The 20,513-nt window shown below is 40.2% G+C and overlaps 1 protein-coding gene across 2 annotated transcripts in view; it reads left to right on the forward strand.

Moving 5' to 3' along the window:
• CLIC4 (chloride intracellular channel 4) overlaps positions 1 to 12,975 on the forward strand; it is a 29,512-nt gene extending 16,537 nt beyond the window's left edge. For both annotated transcript variants that reach the window (XM_066982787.1, XM_013184278.3), the window contains exons 3-6: positions 4,853 to 4,978; positions 6,294 to 6,400; positions 7,751 to 7,932; positions 8,729 to 12,975. In XM_066982787.1, coding sequence (XP_066838888.1) covers positions 4,853 to 4,978; positions 6,294 to 6,400; positions 7,751 to 7,932; positions 8,729 to 8,893 — 580 coding nt within the window. In that variant the 3' untranslated portion in view covers positions 8,894 to 12,975. The remainder of the gene's footprint in view (positions 1 to 4,852; positions 4,979 to 6,293; positions 6,401 to 7,750; positions 7,933 to 8,728) is intronic.
• Positions 12,976 to 20,513: the final 7,538 nt, after the last annotated feature.

The following is a 20,513-nucleotide window of genomic DNA, read 5'->3' on the forward strand; positions in this document are numbered from 1 at the left end:
ATAAAGCCAATAGAAATACACAGCATTCTCCAATGAATCAAGTGTAAGATCTGTAAACTTTTCTAGGATTAACCTCTCCACTTTTGACTTTTTTTGAAGGAGGTGGCTTGTTTTGCTTTTTCTTCAAGAAATAACACATCCTCTGCTGTCCCCCTCCATTTTGACTGACAATACTGCTTTTTAGTATACCAGTGTTATACCTAATTCTCAGTTGCCAGCATTGAAGTGGCAGCGAGTGTTAAATATTTCTATGTGCAGTAAGACTGAGGCAGACCCCTCAAACAGGGGTAAAAAGCAGCTTTTGTAAATTGTTTGCATTTGTAGCAGCTTCAAGATTTTCTCTGGCTGATGTGGGATATTACTGCAAACATAAATATTGCTGCCAGCACACACAAACCAAATATATCATATCCTCCGTGTAGCACTGCATGTGGTTTGTGGAAACCTCAGGAGCAGAGCTTGTGCTTGTGTGTTGTTTATAGGTTTTGGACCTGCTTTACTTTTAATGATGGTGTTACTTAACCTTTTGCAGTCATCTGGGGAAAAATTAGAAAAAGGTTAAAAGAACTGTTTTATACTTTGAAGCATTAGTACTGCTGAACTAGTTTGAGAAATATCATTAAAATGCCAAAGATCCCAGTTGAATTGGTTTATTTGGGTTTGTTTGGCAACTTTGAGTTGATTGGATGGGGGCATGATGGGATGTAAAACTAATGTTTAGAATTAAAATTGCTTGCAGATGTTTAAAATTGTCCTTTCTTACACAAGAGAGAGCTTTCTTTCAGGTTTTCTTTTTTATGTTGGGAAGGGGAAAACACAAAATGAGTTCAAAATTCAAAAAAAATGCACAAGAATAGGTCAAATGAACTCTATTTTTCCTAGCACACTGGTGAAGGAAAATAAGGACCGTTGAAGCTAATTCAGATTTGAATAGCTGATGATGCAAACTTGATTCCTTGTAGGCTTTGAATAAAGTTTCAGAAGAAAAACAAACAAACAAAACAATGTTCTGAATTGTCTAATATCTAGTTGTAGTCTAGTGTAGCTTGCAGAACGTGAAGTTCAGCAAACTGCTCAAGTGGAAATGTTTTATGCTGGTATTTTTACCCCGTTAGCATTACCAGAATGATTATAGGTGCTAGTTTTTGCCCTTGTACTTCTAACATTTCACAGGGAACTGATTTCACAAGTTCATTGTTCAAGCCAATTATTCTCTTCTCCCCCCCCCCCCCCCCCCCCCCCCCCCCCCCGTTATAGGAAAGACACAAACTTGTTCAAGATTCTGGGTAGTAACGTTTTATCATTTGCATTTATTTTACTAGCCAAGAAAACAGGTTTACTTGCAAAGCATGTGTTTCAGGCTCAGTGTAATTTCTGTTCAGCAGTTAGACAAGCTCTGTTTGCGAGGCTTAAAAGGTCAGGGGTGGATACAAAAGTTCACAAGTTAATACTTCGGGACACAGGAAAAAATGAGTCTGTTTTGATTGATTTTATGGCATGTATTTTTCCCTTCCATGCTTGCACTGAGCATCACACTGTGCTAACAAGAGTTTTGCAGTCCTCAGCTCTACTTTTAGGACAAAATATGCACATAGGCAAATGAAGAGGGAAGCACAGCTCTTTCAAAGAAATAATGCATTTCTTGCTTCTGTTCAGCCAGACAGAGACTTTATTCTTTCCCTTCGCAGAAGCAGCGTTTCAGTGCTCAGAGATCTGACTTGTTCTGGTGACTAGAGCAGTTACAGTACGTAAACCAGTCACAGGACGTTGTTGGGCTTGTCATAACATTCAGGGCCGGGTTGCATTCAGAAGTTTTGAAATCCTATTTTAAACATCTTGATTGTGTAGTTTTACAATTATGTTGACAGACAACGATTAAATAAAGAGATTAGTAAATATTAAAGACTGCCCAGAGGTGAATGCAACTTCAGCAGTGTACAATACTGCTTAGGAACTGGAGATGGGTTTCTTGTGTGTTGTTTTTTTTTCTTTTTTTTTTTGCCAAGTTAACTCTTCAGGCACTCGTTTCAGTACTTGTCTAACTTACACATCACAGTAGAGCATATTACATTTGGGGGATGGTCTTTGCCTGATCCTCAAGAAATTACTGAAACACTGATTGTTATTCTGGCTTTTGGAAAGCCACAAGATGTTTATAGCTATTCTGTAGCTGAGCTCTGATGTTAAAGAGTTTGCCCATTTAATAAGCTAGTGATAGGCAGATATTTAAGTATGTGGTCCTACCTCCAAATACCTCAGCAAACTTTAGGGCAGGTACTAACTATCCTGGAATTGCTTTAAACTGCTCAATTTCGTATCTGAAATAAACTTCACTATATATTTTTAATGCTGTTCTTTGTTAAGGGAAGTTGTGTTCACAACCTTTTAAGGATATTCCTGTGTACTTACGGTGCTCGAGAAGCTGTGGCTTGTATGTGGTAAGCCAGGGTTTGTTTAATGTCTACTGGCAAGAGCAGCAAACTGGAAGTCAAAGCCAGTATTAATGTCTAGGCTTTGGCTGCGGTATGTTAATCTCTGCTGTCTTTGAAAGATGCAGATGGTGTGACTGGAGTGGCGGGGGGGGGGGGGTCAATGAAATGTTCTGGTATCCTTGAGATGCACTCTGATTCTCCGGAAAACTTCTTTGTTTAGTTCATTAGACTAGTCTGCTTCTGAAATTAAATCTTTCCTTTGATAGTATTAGTGCAAATCTGGAGGTCTTGCCTGTGTTAGTTTTTAAAGTTACGTTCCTTTTGAGGAATGTTATCTAGGTAAGATGCAAAATTGGAAGTGAGCCACAATGACTTCCTATAATTGTTGTGGGTTACAAAGCTGTATTTAAATGAAGTGTTAAGCTAAGGTTGAAGCATTAGCCTGTGACAGACTTTAAATCCTAACAGTAAGAGGGCAATGACAACTCATAGTGAGAAGTAACTTCTTGGAAGCTTAACAATTGATTGAAAATGGTTAAATTCTTGTATTGACATCTGACTTCTGTCACCTGGCTAAAAGCAGGGAAGTTAATTTTCTTAAGTATGAAAATCCATTTTCTCAATCAGGTTTTACATGTTCAGCCAAGTGCTCATAGCTGTCCTAAGTGCCGTTTGGCACTATATGCTATTGCTGTTTCCCCTGCTTCGAAGGTTCGGCAGTGGGCAGGACACGAAGTCCTGGCAGGGGATCTTCTTCTTGTAAGAACTTAGAAGCTAGGTTTCCACAGGACAGACTTGTACCTGTGTGTGTGGACAGTTCGAGTGCTGCCCCTGGAAGATGCCTTCCCGTGCCGACCTGGCTGGCCGTGGCTGTGTGGCGGGGCTGGTTTCCCTGCCCTGTGTGGTCAGGAGGCTTTCCAGTACACAGCAGGTCCAGCTCCGGAGTCACGGCCGCACTGTGCAAAGCACAGACTCAGGTCAAGGGTGATGCTCTAGCTTAGATTCCTTCAAATAGTAACGAAGGGGTAACTTTGTCTTGGCAAACTTTCTGCTGGGTTTGGGTATTGTTTGTTGTTCCTTGTCCAGCACATTGCCAAGAGGTGGTAGTCGTCCTCTAGCGGGTGCTCTGGTTAACTTGCCAGAAATGTAGGTGCACCCTGGTGCCTCCACTGTCAGATATTAGGACACAGGGGTGGTCTGAGGGGCTAGGAATTGCATGCTGCCCTTTAAAATGTGAAAAGGTTCTTCAAGCATTCAGTATTTGTTCTTCTGATAGTCTTCTGAGCTGTAGTCAGTAGCTTCATTTGGAGGGAGGTGCTGCTGCTGTCGTGCCAAGCGGTACTGTAATTTTATTTCTGCCTACACTGAGACTGCTGCAGTTATCATGGGACTAACCAATAACATAATGGCTTACCGGGAGAAAAAGTGCAGTTTTTTAGTCTGTTTTGGATTCTACAGCTTCTAACGAATCCACATCACATTACGGAATTGACTCCAGCTTTGCATGTAAAACTGCTACTAAGACATATGTGAGAGCTTTACATTAAAGAGTAAGTTAGGCATTTAGGGGGGAATGAGTAGTTAGGTGTGTATGTGCAGCTGACATACAGACCCCTAAATTAATGCCTGTCACTCGTCACTACAACATCAAGGCCCACTAGAGGAGAGAAGAGCAACTTGCATATGACTGGCTTAGCTTGGTAAGAATTGGTATAAAAGGAGATGGAGTTGGTCTTCCAATAGCAAGAGGTATCACCAAAACTGTCTTGCATGGAAATGTCTAAGTATTTTAAGCGTGATTCTGTGTTTCTCTTGGGTCTTGTTATGGTAATGTCATAGATTCTCCTCCCCTTCTCTAAGTGTGCCGATATTATTTGTAATTTTTTTTTCCACTGGAGGAAGCTGCAGGTGTCATTTTTAAACATGATGCTTAAGCACGTCACCTTGTCTAGAGTTGGAGAGTGGGTGCAAGTAGATGGCTTATACGTAGTGCTCTTTCTGCATTGCTTATTTCCAGAGAAGCCATGTGTAATGGGGGAGGATTATCACTGATAGCAGATTACACTCTATACTCTGTACTGCGTACGTTGGGAAGGAGGGAGCGTGTATGTATTGGGGGGTGGTAATAGTACATATCACCTAATTCCAGCCACACTATTCAACATTATACAATTGACTTGAGGAAAAGTAGGTAACCAGAAGGTAGGAGAAAGCAGTAGTTTTTTAAGCACTTTAATTGGTAAAGAAAATATTCAAAATATTAATTAAGTTTTAAACTTCTTTTTTAAAAGAAAACTGGTGATATATTTTCTGAACTGCCAAGAACTGGAAAACCTCACACACTGCTTTTGAGATCATATCTTTGAAAGATAGGGTAATGAGTGTCCCAAGCTTACTTTTGTATTTGTATTTCACCCTAGAAAACCAGCAGACCTTCAAAATTTGGCTCCAGGCACTCATCCACCCTTTATAACTTATAACGGTGAGGTGAAAACAGATGTGAATAAAATTGAAGAGTTCCTGGAAGAAGTTTTGGCTCCACCAAAGTAAGTTTTAAAATGATGATTTCTCACCTTAGATTAGATGGAGTGTTCTCAGAGGGATTTTCTGCACTAGTTAATAAGTTCTTCAGCATCAGTAAACTGCAGCTTAGACTTCGGTAATAGCTTGGAATTCTTGTTTGTCATACCTTTCCTCCCTCCAGCTCTTCCATCCTTTATATTAAAAGATGTTTACTTATTTTAAAATTGTCCTTTCTTAGTCCTGTCACCCTTCCTGTTACGTGAATTTTTTCAGACTAAATGACATTTCCTTTTGATGACTATGGCAGGCCATTCTGATGATGTGTCCAAATAATGTAAATTAAGATGAGCCTGTTATACAAAACTTAGCCCTGACTTAGTAATGAACCATAGTAGAAACTGATTTTTAAGATGTCGCCTCCTTTTGGAGGCTTGTATGGGAAGTCATTCTTCTAGAAGTAAGATGTTATTTAAGCTTCTAAGAACTTGTCATTTTCTTGTTCTCACCAGGAATATCAGCGAAACTTTGTACTTAATACTATTGTTTTCATTATTCTTTCCAGCTTTTTATAAGCAGATCAACAGTTTGTAATTGTACAGAAATGATTGCTAAAAGCAAATTGGAAATACTTTTCTAAAAATTCTTTCATATTGGGCATAATGATGAAACCTGGAGATAGAGTATTTACTATCTGGAAAGTGTAGTTGAAAATACTGAATGCTTCTTGAGATAATTAAGTAAAACAGCACAAACATGGGAAATGTGTTTGAGGTTTCTCTAAACTGTTTGCTTTCTTCTACTTCAACTGGGAGACATTGGCAAAATGCAGACACCGTCTTTAGCAGGATGAACTGTTCTGTCTTTAAAGCTTGCAAGACTACTTTTTGTTGAAAGGTTTGGCGTTTTCTGGGACAACTGATATTAACTTGGAAAAAAAAAAAATCTCCTGCGAACAGAAAATGGGCAAGAGTATATTTCATTTTGTACCTGTTTGATCTGCCCTGTTGGCAACACAGCTATGCTAGAATAAAGGAGCTTGTTCTTGTTGCTATGGTCTGTTTCAAACACTGCGCTTAAAGCAAATGTCTGAACCAGAAGGCAGAAACGTGCTTTGGTTTTCCTCTGATAAGTTGGATTTAAAAATCTTGAACTTAAATAGAAGTGTGTGATAATACACATAAGAAGCAAGTTCTCCACATAAATCTGAAAATGGATAAATCGGTAAATGTATGTGATATAGAATCTTTTTTTAAAAAAAATGTAATTTCATGCTAGTTAATATATGTTGATCGTCATTCTGCTGAATGTGCTGTAGATCTACTTCTTTTTACTTCTTAGGTACCTAAAACTTTCTCCAAAGCATCCAGAATCAAACACGGCTGGAATGGATATATTTGCCAAATTTTCTGCATTTATAAAAAATTCTAGACCAGAGGCTAATGAAGGTACGTCACTGGGGGGCTGATAGCCGTACTTGCATTACTGTATATTCCTGTGTTGTTCAGAGCTATGTGAAGTGTCTCACTCTTCAAGATCAAATAGTTTATTTCCCAGTAAGACTGGGGGAAAGGATGGAAACATGAAGAACTTTAAAGCTCTTTGCGTGCCTTGTGTCTCTGCTTAGATTCTTATACTAAGCATGTCCTTCTATGTATGGCAGAGGAGATTGGTTGAAGAGAAGGACATCACTCCATTCTTGCACCCCTTCAAGTCTCTTGAAGCTTCTTTTAAAAAGAACCATTCTGTCCACTTACTCTTCTTATAAACAGGATATTTTAGTAGGGTGTGCATGTGTTGTACATGTCCCTAACATTGAAATTTCTCTCTGCAGCAGCCATTCAAAAGTCTTGAACTAAGTAGTAATGATTTTAACATCCAGAACCGAATTCCATGCAGAGTTTGTACCATGCCTCAGTGACAGAGTTACAGTCCAGTTGATGAGGTCTTACTGCACGCTTGATATTTGACCTTTCTGTGACTGAGTGCTCCTGTTCACACTGATGAATTGAGCTTAGTTCATGTCAGTTTCTGTAAAGAATTAAGACACTTCTGTGTGGAGAGAACATAGTAGATGGAAGGTGTGAGGTTAATAAAAGATAAAGAATGTTCAATTAGGACTTTAAGTCATTCAGTACAAGTCTCTTCTGGTCAATGTAGTTTGAGGGAAAACTTCATTCAGGGAATCAGAATGCCTTTCTGCTGTATTTCAGTCAGAGAGCTCCAAAATATTTGCAAACATTCTTAATGAGAAATATTTTTTGTTTTTATGGGTTATGCTGCCCTCTGCTGCTGTGTTTCAAAAACCTAGGTAGTCTGCATGCTTAGTCGTGCCTCTTAGCTGAGCATGTGACATTAAATAGATTAGGTAGCTTAACTTAATTCTAATTAGAATTTAAGCCAGTTAGGAAGAGTTTTAAGAAACTGACATGAGCCACTTTTTAATCCAAAAATAAACATTTGTGAATAGTCTTACAGTGTTACAAATTAGTGCAAGCTTGTATATAAACTAACTTTGAGATAACCTGTATCAATGTGATATTTAAGAGATTCTAGTTCTGTTTCGTTGCTACTAGCGTTACAAGTGACTGCAATTGCAGTTCCAGCAGAGGTGTTGTCACCAAAATTGTGCAAGGATTAGAAATCCTTCATTGTATAATCTCTTCTGGGTAGCACAGTGATGTGGATTTTGTATTTCAGGTCTGGTACGAGTATCAATATCCTAAATGTTGATTTGCTTTGAAATTTGCTTGCTGTGGTTTGGCTTTTTGTTCTTAAAGCAATTCCTCCCTCAACAGCCTTAGAACGTGGTCTCTTGAAAACCCTCCAGAAATTGGATGAGTATCTGAACTCTCCTCTTCCTGATGAAATAGATGAAAATAGCATGGAAGATATTACAATTTCTACTCGCAAGTTTTTGGATGGCAATGAGATGACACTAGCAGACTGCAACCTGCTACCCAAACTACACATTGTCAAGGTAAATGACTTGTATGTAGTTACATGACAATTAAGGAAAAAAATGCTTATAGTGTATGACATTCTGGAGACCAACTCATTTCAACCATGCTCCCATGTAAATTTAACTGCAATATTAACAGTACATGAAGGTACTGTTCACAAAAGCTTTAGGGGCAGAGCAGCTGAATTCTATGAAGGTGTGAACCAATAGACAACTCAGGTAGTAGATGATACAGTGGGACAAGCTAAATCCCATTTTACTGCACTGACCAATATGGTCACAGGAGGAAGTTGGAATACGTAAATGAATGAGGTAGAAGAAGGAAATTGAACTTCGTGTGACCAGGTAATGTTGAAGTGATGTCCTCTTTTACAGGTAGAGAAAACTGCTCTAACAGTAACAGTGTAAATAGCTCGATGCAGGAGGTAAAAGGAAAAAAAAAAAAAAAGGCAGGTCAGAGGTCTAGAAAGGAGGAAGTAGCACAGGATAACTACAGGAGTGAAGATGTGCCTGTGTAGTCATGGGTTGGTTTCTTTTCACTCACTCCAGTGATCTTTGTCAGTTTTGTACTGCAGATGGAGCCACAGATTAAGCTTTTGCCTGGATACGGAAGTATTTACTTTGGCGAGGACAGAATTAAAGACTACATGAGGCAGTATGCTGCCAGGTCCAGGCATATCCCGGAGGGGCAGGTTCTACAGAATCGAGAAGTGACTCTGAGCATGTTGGAAGGGTAACACAGCAAGAGAGTGACGAGGGATGAAAAAGTTGTTTATGCTGAAATATATACATTTATTATTTTCTTTTGTTCTAGGTGGTGGCCAAAAAATATCGCAACTTCGAGATTCCCAAGGAAATGACAGGGATTTGGAGATACCTGACAAATGCTTATAGCAGGGATGAATTCACCAATACCTGTCCTGGAGACAAAGAAATTGAAATAGCTTACAGTGATGTAGCCAAGAGACTCACTAAGTAAACACTTGCAAAAGAGATGACTTCTTACATATTCTGTAACAATGCTTCTAACAGACTGCTCTTTTCATATAAGATAGCAATTTTTTGCATGAACTTGCAGTTATTCAAAGTTAATGGTGGATAGACCAGGTACAGTAATTACCTAAAGTTTGCAGGCTTAATTATAGCCTTGTTTTTCCTTACCTCTTTTCATAGCAAGTCTGAGTATCATTAACGCAGTTATGTTAATGTTGCACTGGGACAACTCTAGATTCTTTAATATGAAGAGTTACCTTGCCCCTGCTACTTTTCCTTGCAATCATTTGGTCCCTGTCTATGAATTGGTCTAGGATACTGTCTTGCTATATGGTACCAGGAATATTTATGTATTTTGGAATTTATTGCTTTTCCAGAAGATTTATACACAGTTGTCATATCTACAACACATTGAACTGTACCTGTTCATCTATCCTCTTTGCATATAGAAGGGAACTTACCCAGAAAAGCCATTTGCGGAATATTTGGCTTTTTTTAAAAAAAAAAAAAAAAAAACAACACACACATTTCTCTTGGATTTGAAATCACAGTGATGGTTGAGAGTGGACTCAAATGTGAAACTTGGATTTGAATGACCTCAAACATCAGGAAGTTTGAATCTAGGCTTGTGCACTATTGCCAGAAGAAGCTCACAGTTCAGAGCTAGCATTTAGTTATGTCTTCAAGAGTTTGAGATTAAGAAAAAAAAAAATCATCAGCTTACACTTGCCCCAAGTTCTGAGTTGCAGCAAATAACTGTCAGGATGCCCTTTAACATCATGAAACCAAAAAAATTGGATGCTTGCCATCTGTTCACCTTAAAAATTGCAAGTGGCTTTCTTTTTGGTAGTTAAGAGCCTTTATTTTGTATAGGTCTTTCCGGTGATATTTACTTAAAAATCTTTGCTGTCGTAAACAAAACATGTAAACATTAGTGTCATAGTTGATAGATAGCTACTGTATATGGTGAATAGCAGTGCAATGATTAGTGATATAAAACTGAACACTGATAGCCGTTAAAGTTGGAGTCTTTCTGGGAACTTTCTTAAGCTATTTTTTTCCTGAAGAAAGCTAAAGTGACCTTTAAAGATAACATTTGCCTTAAATTATAGTATTCCTTTTTTTTTTTTTAAAGGAAACTTATTAATTTCTCTTGTAAAGAAATGGTGCGTGAAAACAAGTCTGTACATTGAATTTATCCTGATTGCTTGTCTGTGCACCTGGATTGCAACTTTGCGTAATCGTAATCATTGCACTACTATACATAATCTTTTTACAGCAACACTGAGGAATAGCACTGCATTTTTTTAAAACAATTTTCAAATATTTCTAAACCAGGTGAATAGTTTTCTTGTTTAAGATTAAAGATTTTGATGCATGAAATAAATTGCTAGGTTATTTTTTAAAAGGCCATCATAAACAACTCCAAAGAAAGCTAGACTTATATACCTATTTTTTTTGTGAAGATACTTTTATATTTAACTGATTTTAGAAGCTGGAAAGTGCTATTCCTGTTAGGTTGTTCTTGGAATATTTAACATTCTGCAATAACATAAAAATGCTCACATAAACACTTTTATACACTAATTTTTTTTGGTAAGCACTGGTTTTATGAAAACCAGCCTGACTTTTCTAAGCATCCTGCTTTTGCTACTTTATATACCCATGATGTTAGCTTGACATAGAAAAAGTAGAGTAAAAGATCTGTATTTGTATACATGGCTTGTGGTGCCTTGTCTTGCCTTCCTAGAACTAGAATTGCAATATAAAGGCAATTAGCAATCCTGTTACATGTCTTTCTAAGACAACCATAGATACACGTAGACCCTATTATAACTTACTACAGGAGTGTTGAGGCACAGAAAGTAAGTTCTGCAGGGTGACCTGGTTAGGAAGAATTAATTGTAGCCTTTTAATAATTACTGTATTCTAACGTCACGTTCTCATCCTGAATAAAGTTTCTCAGCCATAATAATCCTTCGTAGGGGTTCAGTCTTTGATACGTGGCATCTAGAAAAAGGAATGACATCCTCTTTTGTTAGAGAAAAACATTTTTAATGACACACAGTTTAAAAAAAAAAAAAGGAAAAAAAAGCCTTCATTATTTTGGTGCTCCTTGCCATCCTGTAGTTAACCTTTAAAAACAGTATAGGAAGCAATGTAATTGTGGGCATAGTTTTGTTAAATTTTTAACCCTGCTTTAAAACCTATATCATGACGGCCCTTAGCTGTCTGAGGTTGTAGTAATCAGGCCTTGCTCTTTATGAAAGCAAATTAGCCGTCGTGTGCACGCTTCAATACACCAGGCAACTCTGTGCATATGAACATGAAAATGCTTTCATGCAGTTTTCTAGCGTGTGTGCTGCCTGCATATCAATGCACACAAATACTTGTTGAAACACCAGACATGTTGTCTTGTGTAGATAATATACTCTCTTTACTTTTTAGGCAATCTTCAAACACTTGTAATACATTATATTCAGCATTAAATATTTTAATGATTATGTCTGAAAGCTTGTAAACAAAGTTGAAGCTCTTGCTGTAAGTAATGTGTTTTTTATCTCAGTACAATGCAGTGTTGAGTGTTAGAGCCTTTCCCTTATAGGTGTAATTCAAATGAGGGCCAGGTTAGTAATTTCTAAGGCGATTACCATATGATAGCTGTTAACTGTCCAACGTGAAAGGAATTGGTTACTTTCTGGCTTCCTATTGCACAGCTTTGTTGTGTTGTGGCAGAAGCTGGCCAGCCTCTTGCTGGCTTCAGCAGAGTCCAGGAATCTAATGGAGGGTGAGCTGCTTTCACCTTTGTAGGTGATCTTTTCGGAGCAGCACAGTATAGCTAGGGTGGTGTGTAAAAGCCTTAGCGTCTGGTGTGGGTAGAGCACTTTCATCTGGCCCCAATCACCAGCCCCACATTAATTAAAAAAGCCCTTTCATAACTATGTAAATTCTTGACTTCTGTCAACTTGTTTACAATCTGATCTTTAAATGCATTTTTAATTTCATCAAACAGCAATTAATCTACCCCCTGTTTAAATTTAAAATGATGCTTCTAGCCCCTTCTACAATTTAAAAACAGCAGTTACCCTTTCAAGTAGGCATTCCAGTTTGCAAGTTGGTTGCGTGTATTAGCATGCTGAATAACTTGCTCTATTCTCAAGCTGAAATATTCTTAATTTTCCATTAAAACAGGTGACTTCTGTTTCCTGAACATAAAGGGAAAATCCATCATCTTCACCCTGGTTTTGTGTGGGAGAACAGATTATAGTATGTGCATGATTTTTTTTTTCTTCACAAAGCTTTACTGCTTGAAGAGATTCCTTATGCGTACCCAGCTGCCTGTTGAACAAGAGGCATGCGAACTTCTGAAACAGTTTTCATGCACTCCAAAACTTTCCTATCCATCTACTGTTCACTGCTGGTCTGTGTAAACGTCCCTCATTGACAGTCACAGCCATGTAGCTTGTACGCTTGAATTTTCCCATAAAATTGGTGTTTTTTCCGCAATGGGCATGTCTAAACTGATTGAGAGTTGCGTGCAGTTCCATGATAAGAAGAAAGATATAATCAAGTTTTTATGCTAAAGTAGCAAATTAGCATTTCATATCAAAGGAATACAGACATGAATAAGTTGAAGATGCCTGAGCCAAACCCACTGATGCCTATCTTAATGTAGAACAAAAAGTGGCTAAGTACAGTCAACTTATTTTTTACTCTTTGCCACTCAGAATACTATCTGAACACATCCAATTAATATCTTCAGAAGAAAGCTTTATCCCAAGTGAAAAATATTTAATCTGCCTCAGAACCTGTGCCACTATTACATTTTGTTTCTGGAGGGAGGAGGGAGGAGGTGTGAGGATGGGAGAAGAGTGGAGCAGAATAGGATATAGAGACTCCCAAGACAAGATATCAAGAATTGAAGCATTGTTTGCAGAAATACTTGAAGAGTTGATACAATTTATTGTAGTTTGCTTATGTCTTTCACTCTCTTGAACGTCTTTTACAGATATACCAGTATACTGCTGGCAGCTATTGTTAAAAATAAAATTATATTTTCACTACCGAGCAGATTTTCTATTGTTTTTGAAGACTAAGTTCCTGTATGTGTAAGCTATGACATGAATGTGGTGTGCTAAACTACAGGAGAAGTTTTTAGTTAATTATACTCTCAATTTTTTGACCTTCCCTTTTTACTTAAGGCAGAATACATACTGTTCTTTACGTTATTACTAGCTGTAATGCCCCTTAACAAAGGAATAGAACAAATTGAAAAACATTAAATTCTCCTACAGAAACTTTGAAAAGGTTTATGTTCCCTCTGGTCTCCCTTCCAGGTTTCCGCATTCTTAAGTATAAACTCTTAAGAATATAAATTTTGATAGCTTGTTTTTCTCCAGAACACTAGATACTCAAAGTTAAACTGGGAAAATTGATTAAAAATACATCAAAAAATTGTATTTTTTTAAACTTATTTACACCCAAATAATCCACTAAAAATAGGCATTTCAAGAATTGAGACTGAATTCACGTCTCTACAGAAATCTCGGTTTATAGATTTTGGTCCTCTTATTCTGAGTTTCAGCCCTGGCTCCTTACTGTCTTTTGCTTGCAAGTATGTCTAAACTAGTTGTGGTAAACACCATACACCCCTGCTTTTAATCTGAGTGTAAGTAGGTATTAGGTCTTCAGGGCAGAGACCACCAGCTGCTAGTGGAAGTTTTGAAGAAAACTTCCTAAGCGTTATCATGTCAATCTCTTGTCTGTCTTGTGAGTGTTTGAGGTGCATCTTGGGTCTCATTTTGTTTTTGAAAGGAAATGTGTGGAATCCAGAAGACGTTCCTGGAGCCTGTAATCTGGGATGCTATCATCTGGGTTCAAGCGTGTGCAGGAAAGCAATGGCCCTACCTGAAGGAGTAGGAAATCCAGCAATTAAACCCTTGGTAGGATTACATGCTTGTATCCCTGTATTATTTTACTGACCATGAGGTCTGTGATCAGAGCTGGGTTTTGCAATGAGATTTCCAGTTACCTTTAGTTTGGTCGCATAGTTCCACAAAATGCAACTGTGCGGACCATAAAGTAAGATAACGCGCTCTTTGTGTGAAGAGCATACAGAAAGGGAATGGTGTGGAGCTACGAAAATGGTGTTTGTCCTGAAGAGCAAAAACAATAGTCCTAGGATAAATATTTTGTATAATTAAAATTTGCTGCAAGTGCTGCTTTCATCTAGCTGATAACCTTTCTATTTTTTGCTAGATGTTGTTTTAAGGCATTTCAGGTGCTCAGTATGGTGCCCAGGTTCTTACTGGATGTCCTAGCAAGAAACGGATGGATTTTGGCTTCAGTGAAAGCTGACTGTGAGCAATGGAGAGAACTTGAGGGGAGCTAGGTGAGGCTGAACGTTTCATGTCTATTTCTGACCACTGCATTCTACCTGTTCTCTCATCCAAATAATTATGAACTTGATGTAAATCTAGGTTTCGTAGCTCTGGCTTATCTCTCCAAAAATATTACTGTGTTCCCTAGGAGAATTAGTCTGGAGATCTCTTGCAATGAACTGCAGTGGTGTAGGATTTCAACCACCTAAATAGTGGTATGTAGTAATTGTGAAAATAGTATCTGTTCGGCTCAGTTGGAAGGACTGAGACCAGTGGAATCTGAACTGCAGTGACTATTGTGCTTTGTCACTCGTCTTCCTCTCCTGTGCCGCCTCTCCCAACACCGACAGGCTTTAGCTAGACCCCAGTTATATTTGAGTATTCTTGTTTGTACTCTGGCCTATTTTGACTGAACTTAATCACAAAATGGCTTGGGTTGGAAGGGACCTCAAAGATCATCCAGTTCCAACCCCCCTGCCTTAGGCAGGGACACCACCCACTAGATCAGGTTGACCAAAGCGCCATCCAACCTGGCCTTGAACACCTCCAGGGATGGGGTATCCACAACTTCTCTGGGCAACCAAGCCACAGGAAGATCTGGAGATGTTAAGTGCTGGTTCATCTTAAGTTTTTTTTAATGGCATTGGCCTTGAAGTATTGGCATCTTGTATGGAAATACTGTTTTAGATGCTCATCACCTTATTTTTGTGATGTTTCACTGAAGTTCCTAGAAATAAGCTAGCATTTTTTCCAACATGAATGGCTGTATGATTTCCTCATTTTGTTAGTGTAGCTCCATATTTTATGCAGGTGTGTTGCTCGCATTTCAGAAGATCTGATTTGTCTTGGTTCATTCCTTTAGCAATGAGCACACTTTATTCAAACTCAATTTTTTTATTGCAAAGAGGCTAAAACACTATTTTCCAAAAGTTTCAGTAATACTAATTAGGTGTGGAAAATCCACAAACAGTTCTCAAATTACTTCCTCAAATCAGTTTTCTTATAAACAGCAGCAAAATACAGTAGCTAAAAGGCCAAGGAGAGCCTGCTAGTATCTCTAACTACGTGCTGGTGTAGGAATAATTCAATTTGTCAGCGTGCAGTTGAGATTTTTATGGAAGGAAAAAGAAAAGTGGACAAACCTTTGTATTCAGTGGGATAGAAAAGGAACTCATTTGACGTGGTTGCCTGAAGGCTTTTGGACACCCATTACAATGAAAGCTAAGTATGAGCTGAATGTCTAAACATTTTTGCTGTCTCAAAGTCTCCAGGAGAAAGGGTGGATGTAGTGACTCATTAATCAAGAATATGTTTAACTGTAGTGGTTCCTAAACTCCTCTCTGTGAATCGCAGGTGGTGCATGATGCCAACGAGAGATTTTTTTTATGGCCTACATGAAGCAGGGGATAGTGTTAACGAAAGGTGAATGGTCTGTGAGAAGCCGACAGACATTTTAATCACAAGTCTTTGGGAAGTGCTGCTCTAGGGCTTTACTCCGGTGAATTTTCTTTGCAACAGCAAGATTCACCTGGAACTGGTGAATAGCTCTCATCCAAATGCTTGGTTTTGTGGTGGTCTACTGTACTCAGTAGGTATAGTGTGAGACTTAATGCAGTTTAATGAGAAAAAAAGTGCAGCAACACTGGCAGTAACAAAGCTCTTTAGCCTGGGTTAGTATTTTGCTGAGATTACCACAAGTGTGTCGTGGCTGAGCAACTTGGGGTCGTGACTGCCGTGTTCAAAATTAACCAGAGATCAGGGAAAGTAATACATTTGTCACGATAAATAACTTCTGAAACATAATAAACTTAAGATGACTTAAACAGCTGCCCGTCTTTTAACTTTGTGAGAGAAAAATGAAAGGTCTGGAGGTACGTGGTCTTTCTCTCTGCAGGTACGTGGAGGTACGTGGTCTTTCTCTCAGCACTTGGTCTTGCTAAACTTCTTGTGAGCGCTCAGAGCTGATGCTGGATGGTTTCCAGAGCCAGAAAAAGAGAACTCATGATTCTTTGACTCAAGAGAAGAACTGCTGTGTTCTTACCACTGGACAGAGAGATGAAAACAGTTGCTAAACAAAGATCAAACGTGAACTTTATAAACAAACAAAATTGATGCTAAGGGATGTCTCAGCTCCTTTGCCTACGGCAAAGGGCTTGGCAGGACCTAGGAGAATGACTTTGTCAGTTTGCACATGGAATTCTTATTTTAAAGAGTCTGATTAAAGTGATATGGCTCCTCTTTTATTCTGGTTAAAATGACCTTTTCTGTCCATGCATTGGTAGAATGTACCAAAGGATGTAGGGTAGAGGAGAACCCTTTTCCAGTGTTGAGCTCTAGATGTTGAATGTGGCAAAGTTATAAGTGATGTGTGATTAAAAAGCTGATTCTAAGAAGCTGAAGAAGCTGCTGTTAATAGTAAAACACTCCAAGGCAGCAGGTTTGCTGCTGTGCTAAAGAGGAAGCTTAGTTACCTGAGAGAGGTGCCTGCAAGGCAGAGCTGGGCAGTAGAGTGGGTTCTCTATTTTGGTGCCCATTTGAGTCCTGTTCCAATCCTATCTTCTGATGTGCCCATTAGTAATACAGGACTGTGGCTTTCAGAAATCTTTGGTCAGTATCTTAAGAGATCCTGGTGGTCAGAGTGAGAGCAGAACCCAGGCGCAGGTAGCTGCTCTTTTTACCTTTTCTTCTTCTCTCAAAATGTAAGTGACAAACTAGAAACGGGAATCTTGTTGGTCAGACTTTTGCCCAGCATGTAAACCTAACAGTCTTGACTGCCCCTACTTGTTCCCAGCATTAAGTATCATCTGTCTGTGACAGCTTCTGCTCTTACTGCTCCTTTAGTCCCATACCCCTGCTGCAGCCTTTGCTGTGTGATGCTATAATCTGGATGTGGAGCATGGCTGCGGCTGGCTCCTGGTTTTAATTTAGAGCAGCCCACTTGCAGCCTTCTGGCGAGGCAGACAGCTGCAGTCAGCTTAGTGCCTGGTAGCAATGAACCCCACCTTACAGCCTTCTCCCAGAGGCCCAGTTGCTCTGTGCTTGTCGTGCTATGTAAACAGCTTTCCAAGGAGAACTTACACTCCTGAATGCTCCTGCAGCTATGTGGGATGCCAGGCAAAAGGTAAAGACCCCTTTCTTCTTCCTGAACAATTTACTGCCTCATAAAGCTGTAGAACTGGGCTCTGTGAGCTAAGTCAAGCTGTTACTCTGCAGCTGTAGGATCTTTGGAGGTTGTTTTGGGGATGAATTTCTTCTAGAGTAAATTGTGTAAGAACTGTGGTCTTAACAATAGTTCCCTGGACTTGATGCAGGGGGACCTGGGTTAATTTCTTGCCTCTTTTCAGCAAGCTGTTTTCCTTTGTGCTGTCTGCTTTTTGCTTTCATAAAAAGGGAGTGATTTCCATTAAAATATTTTAGTAGTGCTTTCCATCTGTAGATACCAGTGAGGAAACTTGAAGGAGAAGAAGGTATCCTGGACAGTCATGTCCCTGTGAGATCCAAGGAAGGGCAGAGCTCAGCTGCTGTATTGGCACTGGCAGCAGAGCTGGCCTAAGCACATGCAGAGCTCCAGACGAGTTACGGCACTGCTGCACCCTGCCTCGTGTCAGCACGCTGTGGGGTGAAGAGGAGAGCTGAGGTTGCTGCAGCGGAGAGGAGTGCTTGAGGACAAGGGCATGTGCCATAGGGAAACTGGCTTCTATTAGCTCTTCTGGTCACAATGACTTCTGTTTATTTGCTTTGCTGGCTCACTGAGAACGAAGTTACATCAGTGTAACAAAGCTGTGTTAGCATTCATACTGATTCTGTGGCTTGTAGCTGAATTTTTTCATTTGATCTGGCTGGGATGATCTACATCCATGGGCTCCTGCTTTGGATATGTTTGAAACAGACCCATATGATGAAGCTTGTGCTTTTCTTGTTATTCAGGGACCAGGACAGCATAAAATGCTGTTTGCATGCAGGGTGGCATTACTTGTGACAAATGAGCATGTGAAGCCAGGATACACCATGCAAGGTCACAGGGACACAGGGCAGGAGAATGCTGAGAGTTATTACAACTCCTGCTTGTATATGTGGGTTTAAGGTGTAGGCAGGCTTATGCTGCTTCAGCTACTTCTTAATTTTAATTTCCTCAGGCAATATTTCTTATGGGGACTGGGAGTTCCTGTAGTTTGTGTTTTTATTAAGGCAGTGGTTGTCTCTTTGTCTTGCTGCACCCACTCGCCTAGGAATCAGATACACTACAGCACACGCGCATTTACTGCAGGCATCATGCGAGGGGTTGACAGGTTCGAAGTATTCAGCATGAGATTTTTTTTCAAGGGGTTCTAACTATTTTCAGAATGTTTCTGGACTTTGAACCAGAATCAACCATGAAGTAAAATTTGCCATAGCAAGACTGTGGAATAATGCTGCTCTGATCATTGGGTGGGTTCTGTGCTAATCTGTTGAAGAAAGAAGTTTTGCACACTTGCAGGATGGAGATTTTTCCCGGGTCCCAGCTACCTGCCCTGCAGTCACAACGTGTGACAGACCAGTTCAGTTAGTCTAGGATCCTTTCATACTAGTGGGCAGTGAAAGATGCACACGAGCAAACTTTCTCACAGTGTGACTAGCCCACAGGGCAATGCAATCCACAGTTATTAGTGTGCAAAATCCCTTCTCAGACTCGCTCTGTCCTTCCCCTCCAGATGAAACTTTCCCTATGGGTAGTTATTCTGTAAGTCATTACAGCAGAATTTGCTGCTCTTTCCCATGAAACTTCCTGCTGCAGGCTGGATTTTGCAGTGGTTACTGCATTGGTCTGAGCCAGTCGGCATTTCATAGCATCTTTGGGAACGTGAAGGTTTTAGGGAAGTCTGGGGTAAGGAGGAAGGTACCACTCAAAATGTGCTGTAGGTGATGAGAAACTTGCTGGGAGCAAGTGAACAGGGGCTCCTTGGGGCGGAATCCTGCCTGTGAGCCTCTAGAGAGGAGACGCAGGTGCTTGACTGTGGGTCCAAATGGTTAAGCCTGTGCTTAAGGAGGGAGAGGCTCCTGAGAGTGTTGGATGGTTGTAAGAGAAGGATCCTGAGTATCATAACGCGACTCAATGTATTGGAAGTCTTTGAAGTCTTCTCCTGACATCCATCCCGTACCAGCATCTTTCATCCTTCGCCAGCGCTTCCCCAGCTGAAGCTATTAAAGGGAAACTACAGAAGCCATAAATCTTAGCTGTTAACATCTCCAGTGGTAAGATTTCACAATGAGCCCAAGTTGCTGCAAAAGATAAGAGAAGGCCTTGAAACCAAGGCAAGTTGTGACTGGTTCCCAGGAATAGCTGAGCTTCACAGCTTCGTTGGGGGTCCCTCCAGGTTACTTGCTCACAGGCGCTGTAGCTGGCTCTGCTGCTGACTCCGGGTGCCCTTGTGTGAGTCACCCAGCGCGTGTCTGCATCGTGCAGCGCAGCCGGGAGGAGAGGTCCCCCACTGTGACCTGATCCGAAGGGGTGAAGCAGTATCTGGGGTATGCTGTATGGAGGTTAAACAACCCAGCTGCAGTGCTGTCCTGCCGTGATCACACTGCTTCCAAGGATTGATCTTATGTCCACAGGGAGCTGATCTTATAAATGCACCCATTTTGGTGGAATGTGGGTGCGTGTCAGGGACCCCCTTTGCATGTGGAGGGTGGAGTGCCTCTCCTGGCATTAACAGAAGGTCTAGGAAGGAATCCAGTTCTGATTCCCCAGGATCCCTGATTTGGCCCTGCTGTCTGGTTGGAACAGGCAGCGAAAGGTGAGGATTTTTTTTCTGTATCCTTGCATTAAGACAGTGGCTGGAAGGCTCCTTGCTTTATCGGGAGCGTTGGTTCAACAGAGGAGAAAAACGCAGCCTGAATTGCTAGATAGCAAATGGGAATGGTTCCTGGGAATGTTTCCTTAAGTAACTGGGAGCGTTGTTAGTGGGCAAACTGGAATCAGTGCTACATTCATGATCTTATTTACACCCTTGCTGTGATCCTGATCTCTGCCCAGCCTAGAGTGCATATCTGTACAGAGTTCACTTCAGTATAAACACTTGGCTCTGCAGAATGTGTCGGTACATCACATCGTCTGCCAGGCGCCTTCCTGAGTGAGTTTTCATGGGAGACTTTTTTTTTCTCATGTCGTCTTCACAGCACCAGTCTGGCAAGGCTGCTCCTTCCAGCTGAGCAGCTGGCCAGGAGGGAGAAGAGGGGTCTGCAGAG

This window comes from Anser cygnoides, chromosome 24 (assembly GCF_040182565.1).
Source record: "Anser cygnoides isolate HZ-2024a breed goose chromosome 24, Taihu_goose_T2T_genome, whole genome shotgun sequence".
NCBI lineage: Eukaryota > Metazoa > Chordata > Aves > Anseriformes > Anatidae > Anser > Anser cygnoides.